Source organism: Argopecten irradians, chromosome 15 (genome assembly GCF_041381155.1).
Source record: "Argopecten irradians isolate NY chromosome 15, Ai_NY, whole genome shotgun sequence".
NCBI classification, from domain to species: Eukaryota; Metazoa; Mollusca; class Bivalvia; order Pectinida; family Pectinidae; genus Argopecten; species Argopecten irradians.
Window position 1 is genome coordinate 11,997,408 of NC_091148.1, and position 10,149 is coordinate 12,007,556.

Sequence of the window (10,149 nt, forward strand, 5' to 3'; positions counted from 1 at the left end):
TATAAACACATCACATGTCAAATTGACCTCATAATTAAAATATTAAAGGATTATGATTATACTTTGAATTACTGGTAGATTAAACAACATCAACACTAAGCTACATAACCTATATGTAGATAACAAGCTTTTGACCTAAGCTTTATTCTTAAAAAGATAATCACGAAAAAAAAAATCCATGTAAGGAGCTACTGACTTTTGATAAAGTTCAAATGCATGGAGGGGAACTAATTCACCTCTGTCTGTAAATTTTCAAAAGATTAAAAAAAATATGTTCTTTTTTTTATATTTTTTTATCTAAATTTAGAAATCCCTAATTTATATTATGACATCAGCAGAGGAATGTATGCTACTGGAAAGTTAATTCATTTATCTGCATATTCTTTTAATTTTTTTGACAAAGCAGCAACAAACTCCTTTTTGAAATCACTTTTCAACTTAATGACTCCATCCACTGACACATATAAGTACTTGTTAGATTTGGCAAGTTCCCACACACAGTAACCCATGTTAGGATTAACCTCGACATCTTTTTTTATTTAATTTCATTTCACTTGTTGCTAGTTTCTCCGTTATTTGTTCAGCACATGTATCATGATCAACTCCAACTCTACCACATGGCTTCTGAGAACTTTGCACTGTAATATCCGTGATAGAAGAGCACTTAACACCCCAGTATACATTTTTGTTCTCCCATTCGATCAGGCACAAAGATCTGTAGTTATGGGTATCAAAGTCTCCAATATGTGACTGAACCCTAGATCTCCTTTTCAACTTCGAATTCTTTGAACCACCTCCATTACTAGTAGTACTATCAGTAGTATGTTGATCATCTCCAAAATTATCACTAGCTTGTTCTGAATCTGTCTCCAAATTTGCTGTATTACTTTCGCTAGTACTTCTCTCAAGATCATCATCACTATCACTGGATAATACATCTTTGGCTTTAACTTTTGCATGTTTATTTTGTTTACATTTTTTTTCCTTCTCTTTTGATCTCAGGTAAGATGTTTTTATGGTAAACATTTGTTTTACTCCAACATCCTCTAGTGCAGGCTGTAGATCTACAGCATTGTTGATCATTATTTTCTTTAACACTACGTTTGAGAAGAGGTTGTTCTTTTTTGATATATAGATTCCTTTACCAACAATTTGACCACTTGCAGCATTTTTAGACATTACATTAATTTCTTCTCCTGCTTCGAATTCACCGTCAAATGCTGTCTCATCATGATCAACTTCGTCATGTTTACGTTTTTTCTGAACTTTTGTCCTTTTACCCAGATTTAAATCCTTCAAATACTTCCTCCTGTTCATAAGATGTTCCCCTAAACGTTTGTATAGTTTCTTTCTTAGATTACATGTTAGCTTATGGCCCATGTACTCTTCCATTACCTCAAAAAATTTTCTCTTCTTTTTCTCTGGAATATCGGACATACTGGCCGGGGGAAACTTCCACAATTTAGCTGCATTTGCAGCATCCTTTACTAATCCATTGAAATACCGTTGAGCATGCGTAGACTTTCCTCTCAATTCTTTCTTTTCAAGCATATCCTCTAATTTAAAATTTGTACTGCCATGGTCACTTGTCGGTCTTGAGGTGTCGTTAATCGAGTCCTCTGACTCCAGATCATCAGAACTAGCAGTACTATTATTACTGCTTAATGAGGTGCAATCAGTAGATTTTGATGGTTGTTGCGATTGCTTCAATGCTCTTGCATAACGACGATCATTAAAATTCTTAAAGATATCCATGATGTCCTCCTCTGTAAACGTTTTAAGGTCCTCTGTTTTGATGCCATGTTCTGTTGGATAAAAACAAGCAAATTTTACCAGTGACAGATATACTGTTTGTTTTTTTATTTTACTAACAAAATAAAACGAGTGTACATAGCGATATCAAGGACATATGATATAATAGAGACTGGAATTTAAGTAAATTAGGTCTAGAAAACACGTGCACGTAACGGGATGACAGGAACTACAATTTTCTCTTAAAATATTGTCCATTTGCCTTCCAATTGCAGCCAGTGTCTGGACAGCGAGTTTCATATATAGTGTAATAAATTATGCCTACTGAATCTTACAATACTTGATCAATCGAGAATAAAAGAAGCAATTTCAGTTGTGTCGAATCTAGATCTGTAGACTGATCAGTTTAAAACAAAATTATAGTGTATTAATTATACTAATAACAGGGATTTTCTTTCAGTACAATTTGGGGCCGATATTCGGCCCCATTCCCCTCAAAAAATTGGGATAAAATTCGCAATTGGCTGGTCATGAATTCCTAATGGGAAATCCGGAATCTTAATGTTGATCTTGGAGAAACTACTGGATACATTCAAGGTCAAAAGGATTTGTGCTATAAGTCAACCAGACAATGACAGTTAACTCAGCTCTACAATATAATATATAAATGAACAGAAACCTGAATTTAGTGCTTTTCTTCATTTCAATATCCCTGAATAAAATCATTAACGAAACCACTTATTAATAATTTAAGTAGGCCTACGCCAGTTTTTTTCCTGCCTATATATAACTGGGGTCGACTATCTACCCCATTCCCAATCACAAATTAACCATTTCTACTTCCAAATTCCCCAATTTATAACCAATATGATATTATCCCTCAACAACCGACCTTTTCCCGATTTTAATTATGATATAGAATTATGTTCTTTATTGTAAAGAAATCACAGCATAATAATTTATTCTTTATACATATATGTATGTGTATTACCATTTGACTTTTCTAGAGAAAATGTCATAGGCAGAGGTCACACTACAATTAAAAAGTGCTACGTATTTGTCTTAGTAAAATTAATAGATATTAGATTAGGTACATTTGTGCAGTTATCAATCATAGTACAAATGCTTAGACTCAAAAACATATATCTATCACAAAACTCGCTGAAATTGCGACAAGTTTTACCCAAATTACTTTTCAAACAAATTGGCCTACCAAATTATAATAACGTCGTATAACAAGCTGGTCTTATTTTGATTTCTAGGCTAAAATAATGAAAGTAAAATCACATCATGTCAAATTTACACGAACCTTTCATGGCCTGCGTCCCTTCAGTTGACAATTCCATTATTCTGTTCACCAGGTATGCCTGTTGGAGTACAGGTATGTCTAGATTAGAATATTCGTTGTATTTCAAACTTTCCACTTCTTTTCTCAGACGAAACGCTCACGAGATTCCCGCGCTTTTTATTGAAAAACCGGAAATCGTAATGCGCCACCAAGCGGCGTAAGTATAGTAAACAAAAATGGCGACCTCCATGCATGAGGGTTGGCTGTGCTGGGAGATCAGAAAATACAACAAGCATGCCCCGTAAAAACCTCCTGTGTCCGTGTAACATCTGCAAGTATAACGTTATCGTATCTGATAATCGTAAATTAAGAGGACATGTCCAAAAGTATGGACGTTACGACAGAAGACATGGAGAAGAAAGTTATGCGCACGTGGATAGGTCTATGGCCGCTGACACTGGTAGAGAAGGAATTACAAAACACAGTGCTATACGCGAATCTTCTCATGAGCTCGAGAGTAGGAAGCGTAAAAAAACGTAAGATTTAAAGAATTTTAGATTGATCTTAAATGGTAAAATATACGTCATTAAAAAATAGCATAATTTTATGCATGGATTCCAGATACTTCAGCTAGCTAGCCTAAGGTCTCTGTATAATGCGATTTTTGTTGTGTTCGACTTGCTTGGTGTCGTATCGGAGCTAAAGTTCAAAAATAGTTTTGACTGCATTTCAACTTCATCGTGTCAGTAGATATTACGGTATATTAGAAGGAGATTATAGGCAATGACGTACAGGATTATACGCGCTCAAACCTTTGAGTCTTGATCCTTGTACTGGAAGAAGAAGAAGAAGAGGAGTTCGTATTGAATAACAAATGAAGATAACACTAATAGTAAAATAGTTTATATTTTGATATATGTCTCGATTCGATTGTTATCTTCATTTGTTATTCAATACAAACCCCTGTGCAATGATTAAATAATAGCTTGAAATCAGATTGAATGTTTATATTTATTTATTTATAGAAACAATCATAATTTCTACTTTAGAATAATTGTTTTCTATCTATGACATACAAAAAAGGTGTCATATATATATATTATATTTCACTTCGGGTAGTGTATATGTAGGGTAAAATACATTAAAGTATTGATTAACACTCAGCAATTCAAATCAAGACTAAAATGATTCGAGGAATAACAAAGTTCAAGAATGTTTACTATTAAATTTGAAACGATCAAATTAATAATAATAATAATATTTATTCAGGTAAAAAATAGGCATACTTAATATAAGATCAATTAATACAATATTAATAACCAAATGATTATTTATCAATTTTCAGTCTTATGGAAAAAGATTCAGACTTGACACGTATACCTCAGGAACAGCAGAGAGTGGAAGAAAGCATACATGTACAGAGGTATAATTGAGGAAGAATTTGTAAAAATATAAGTTTCTGATTTAATCTTGATGCTGCATCTTTACATGCTTTGAGATAGATTCATCACTTTAACGATATATAATGCATGGCCAATGCTGCAATGCATAATAAATATTTTGAAGTAGACTTGAATTGTGTATTGTCAACAAACCTGTGATATGATTCATATTGCTCACACAAGCGATATGTATTCATAATCATAAGATTATCATCTTTTAGATGAATGTATTGGAATACTTCAGACTGGTTTTGTTTTTATCAAAGTAGACAACCTAGTAATGCTGTTACATCACTATTCAGGGCTCTCGCTGGGCTGTATTTGGGGCCATTCACAATGAAAAATAGTGTGTTTTTTCACAATCACTCGAGCTGATTTTCACAATTCCCTGGTGTGGAAAAAATCAAAATAAATGCATCACAATTGGCAAAAACAAGACATAAAAAACTGAACTATGTCATGAGAAATTAAAAAAAAAAACAATGTTTACAAAACAAATATAAATTATTTGGCACAGACAGAAAGTGTTTTGGTAGTTTTTTCATAAATTTGGTGGATACTGTGCTAATTTCCACAATTCAGAAGGCCCGCGCCCTATTCACACAAAAGTATGAGAGAGCCCTGCTATTGCAAAGACTTAAAATTCATTGATAATTTTAGCAAGACATGATCAAAATCAAATTGTAACAATTTTGTATTCATAAACTTTTTTTTCAGTATGCATGCCAGGCCAAATCTGGAGTTGCCTGTCCATGAAAGTGGAGACAATGATCATGATGAATGTGTGGATTTTGAGTCAACAAGTACTGTACATGTTCAAGATGATGAAAGGTAAAAGAGTTTTAAGTATTGTACAGTATTATGTTATATCTTATCCTAGTATGAAGATTTACTGTCATTGATATTGTAGCCAGATTCACAACTGAATAAGATGGGATACGGTAAGAGGTTTACAGGAATCTGTGCATTTTTGTGCCTCGAAACTTGTCCTGACAACTTCTAAACCTGTGAATTCATTCCTACATAGAAATATGAGAGATTTAACATAAGGAACTTAATTGAACCTTGGTATAATGCTTTGAGCTATAGGAATTACTTGAATATAAAGTTGAGAAAGATTAGTCAGGACAAACAAAATATTAAAGATTAAACAGGTGTTTGAGAAACAAGTATTTTATTTATTTATTTATTTCTAGCTTGCAAATAGAGTCAGAAGAAGAATCGTCTGATATTGAAGGCCAAGATTCCTCAGATGAAGAATTAAATGCACAGTGTCAAGCAAGGCTGTACAACAAAGAGCTATATTCAAATGGAATTGCAGTTGAAAAAATGTATGGAGACTTTAGTTCTATTACTGTTCTACAATGGTTGGCAATGCAATTTCACCTGTTTTCTTCACATCCATCGATGAGCAAAGAGATGTTTACAAATAATTTAAAATTAAATTGTTTTCTAAATTCACATTTGAATCAAAGGCAACTTCATCCTATTCCTACAACATACAAGGAAGCAAGGAAAATGATTCAGCCCTATGTACTCCAAAAGCAGGTGTATTTTTCTTGTGTCAATGATTGCAAGATTTTCAAAAATGAGAACAAAAGTGATCAGTGTCAATTTTGTGGTTCTCGAGAAAAGAAGAGATTCATTTATCTACCTATTGGTCCACGTCTTGCAAGGTATTTTGGAGAAAGAAACTTGGCAAAGTTGCTTCATGACCACTCTAGAAGACAAGAAAGTATAGAGTCAGATATGTGGGATCTTCATGATTCTCCTTCATGGAAACAACATTATTCAGCTGATGGGTATTTCAATGGCTCCATGAATGGCATATCACTTGCCTTCGAAGTAGATGGCGTCAACCCTTTTCACAATGTTGGTGTTCAATATTCCATGACGCCAATGATGTTAACACTGCTCAACCTACCGAGGGAAATTCGAAATTCTTTTGAAAATATAATGCTGGTAGGGATCATACCAGGAAGTGGGCGCAGTGAGGCAGGAAAGTTGGATCCTTACATAAATATCATGGTTGATGAAATGCTTGAACTCACAGAGTGTACTTTGGTCGACTCATATTTAGATGCACCTGTACAGATTAAGATTAAACTGCTATTCTATGTTATGGACTACCCTGGGCTATCCAAAGTGTTTAACTTACAAGGAAGTGGTGGGTTATCTGCATGTCACTGGTGCCATGTTCGTGGTGAGTACAATGGCAATTTGAACAAAACAATTTATCCATCTAATTTTCTCTACCTTTCATCAGACGATCCTTTGATCAAGACAGATGATGAGAATTATGGATATCAAATAAAGAGAAGCAAACCAGTAGATAAAGATGTTATTTTGGAAGAATCGTCACGAACTGCATACGAAAACAGCAAGAGTAAAGTGAACAAAACATTTATTGCTTGCGCTACTGGATGTAAACAACAATACGCTCTGGCAAGACTTCCCGGTCATAATCGAATTGAAGAAACACAACCAGATGCTTGCCACACAGTGAAGGATATTATTCAGAACATTGTTAAATTATTAACAAATAAAGGATTAGATATTGAGAAGATTGAAAAGGCAGAAGTTAGTGCTGGAAGGACAATAGTGGATCAGCAGCCCACAAAGAGACTTAGCGATGTAAAGGGAAAAAGTAAACATGTGCAAAAGGTCTTCAAATGTGTACTTACAGAAACAGAAATGAAAGAGGCTGATGCAAGGGCTTGTAGCATAAGAACTCCATTAGGATTTGGAGTAAAACCTTCTCCATTTACTACCAAGAATAGCTCTTTAAAGTCACACGATTGGAAGCAGTTAGCTTGCCAGGGCATATTGAAGTTTTGCCTACGTGGATTTTTGTCAGCTGATTGTCGTCAGTCACTGTTTTACTTGCTTGATGTCATATCATTGTTGTGCATGGAGCATCAGTGTATTGATCATTTGTCTTCATTGGAGGAAAAAGTGAACCACGCTCTTGCATTATTGGAGAGAGACTTCCCCCTTTCTATTCAAAACATAACAACACACATATTACATCATGTTGTTCAAAGTATCAGGAAGTTTGGTCCAGTGTACAGCACATGGATGTTTTGTTACGAAAGATTTAACTCGTGGCTCTGCAAAAGAACTCTAAATATGCGTCACCCTGAATCGACAGCAGTTGAAACTTATATTATTTTCGACTGGTGTCAGTTTATGATCAGCTCGGGGAAAATGCCGGAAGGATTTTCTGAAAACATAGTTCGTGATATGACATACATGTACTATGACAATGAAGAAGAAGATATTTGTGTGAATGAGAATGATTCTTCCACTCTTAATGGATATCGACCCAATAAGAAGGAATTAAAGGTTATCAGCAGAGTTTGTGACAAGTGTTCAAACAATGAGAAAAACTGTGACATTAGGAAAAAAGGTCAAATGACTGTCACTCACATCCCTTCTGGACGTAAAGTTACGTATACTAGCACAACAAATCAGCGTACTGGAGCAAAGACAAATTCTGCTTATATCTGTTTTGAAGTTGAGAGAGGAAAGAGAGAACAGAAGATAGAGTCTGGAAAGTTTCTGTGTTTTGGTAAAATTTTGTACTTTATTTCACACAAAGAAAATCTGTCAACAAGAAAGGAGATTGTCTTTGCAGTTATTCAGAATTACACACCAGAATATGACATGGAAAGTGGATTGTGGTTCTGTAATACAGTTGGTAATAAAGATAAAAAGGTCATCTTTGATCTCAAGGATTTGTCACTCCCACTGGTTACTGCAGAGGAAAATGGAGCACTGTGGTTTTTGAATTCTAACAAGAAACCATTCATATGAACATTTATGCAAAGTCAATTAATTATAATTTGATGGACATTTAACATGTTTAAAGTGATTTTGAGGCTAAATGCTCTCAAACAAATGATTGCATGTTTTTTTTGTTTTTGTTTTTGTATTGGTACATGTATTCGATAGAATGAATTGTAGCTGCATGTTTTATATAAGAAGCTGGATGTAGTAGGATTATAATTATCACATCAGGTTCAATTCCATGTAATTATGAACAAATTAAGTTAATAATAAATCCCATTCCTATGCACTGTAAGTGTACAAACATATATCTATGTACCAGCTACCTTAGAACTGCAATTAAGTTTTATAATACATGTATACAGATATGAAACAAATAAGATAAAGACATGGAGATTGAAAAAATATGATTTATTCTGTGTTTACATTTCAAATTTACATTGTATAAAGATCTTTGTCATTAAGTTATTACTAATAAATAATGGCAATCAATCTTTATCAAGTAACTCAGCTGATGGATTTACTCTCAATATAATGCCCATTAATAAATTAACACAAATCAAAAAGTCAACATTTGGAATTAATGGCCATTAACGATCCTCTGATAACAAAATGATATAAGTAATGGCTATTAAAACTGAACTTATGAGAATAATGGCAATGAATACTTGAAATCGTAAATAATTGCCATTATTTTCTTTGTTTAATGGGAATTAATAACAGCTATAACAAAAAATAATGCACATTAAAAAATAATGCCCATAACATTGATGAAAATAAAAATAAATATATTAATGTGCATTAATTATTTCCTTCAGAAAAAAGGAAACATGAATTAATGGTAGGAATTGATTGTTTTATGGAAAGTAATAGGGTTTTAATGCCATTTTAATGAAATTTTAATAGCAATAACTGACAGTAGTGTATGGTACAAACGATTACGTCGCGATGAAAGAAAATGCAATTATATCAGGGTATCGACCGACGACGCGTCATAAAATGTGAAAGAGACTGGAAGTTTTTTTAAATTTCAAGCTATTCTTACGGTTTTAGAAACATATATAATATGACAGACATGCTGGTATGTCATTGTTTTTGTAAACAATATTGCATTAAACAATCTTACTTGGTTGATACGTTCACACGAGAAAGTGTTCTTCGACGTATCGTACGTGTCATGCGACGCACATGCGAACATAAACTGTCACATCCAAGGTCAGAGGTTAATGAATAAAGCAAATCAAGACAACGGTGTTGCAAATGCAAGTATGTGGTTAAGCTAGGCTTGAATCTTTATAAACAGGATTCTCAAGGTATTATTCAGCGAATTTGCAAGGCATCACTTTATCTGGCAAATGAAAACATTGTTGCAAGCAGGCGAATTAAAAACGGACTAAGGATCGGTTTATTTAGGACCCAGTCGGTGATTAGTGGAAACGTGAAACACAAACTGGTTTTAATTCGGCGGTTTTAACTACAACTGACACACTCAGTGCTATTAATGGTCGCACAGAGTGCAGTGTGATGGGCTCTAGTGATTTTTTCTCTTTGTTGCTAAACATTATTTCTATTAACAGCAAAATGGATGTATCTTTAAAGAGCAGAAGCAATTCCTAATTTGTATTGTAGAAAGCATAAAAACCTTAGAGAAGTCTATTTATGTCAATGTATACTTTTGATGTAATGTGGATAAAAACAACTTAAAAAGATTATTTGGTCAGAGGGTACATTGGTTTGTATCGGTGCTTAAAGATGCTCCACCGCTGACATTTTTCCTCTATCCAAAACAATAGCAGACGATTTGGTATTTTTCTTTATTTACGAAAGTTACTTGCTTTACAACATTACCTCCATTGAAAAGGTTAAGCTTACAATTTA

The 10,149-nt window shown here is 33.8% G+C and overlaps 1 protein-coding gene across 1 annotated transcript; it reads left to right on the plus strand.

The window, feature by feature from the left end:
• Positions 1-3,183: 3,183 nt before the first annotated feature.
• LOC138309441 (uncharacterized) lies at positions 3,184-8,997 on the plus strand. The gene is made up of 4 exons (XM_069250636.1): positions 3,184-3,576; positions 4,386-4,463; positions 5,200-5,313; positions 5,679-8,997. Exons 1-4 carry the CDS (start codon positions 3,293-3,295, stop codon positions 8,296-8,298), a joined length of 3,096 nt encoding a protein of 1,031 aa, XP_069106737.1. The 5' UTR covers positions 3,184-3,292; the 3' UTR covers positions 8,299-8,997.
• The last annotated feature ends 1,152 nt before the right edge of the window (positions 8,998-10,149 follow it).

Bases quoted from the DNA above. Each gene is read 5' to 3' on its own strand.
- LOC138309441 (XM_069250636.1), top strand. From the start codon at position 3,293: ATGAGGGTTGGCTGTGCTGGGAGATCAGAAAATACAACAAGCATGCCC. The intron at 4,464-5,199 runs GTATAATTGAGG...CTTTTTTTTCAG, and splicing joins GAAAGCATACATGTACAGAG to TATGCATGCCAGGCCAAATC. The intron at 5,314-5,678 runs GTAAAAGAGTTT...ATTTATTTCTAG, and splicing joins CATGTTCAAGATGATGAAAG to CTTGCAAATAGAGTCAGAAG.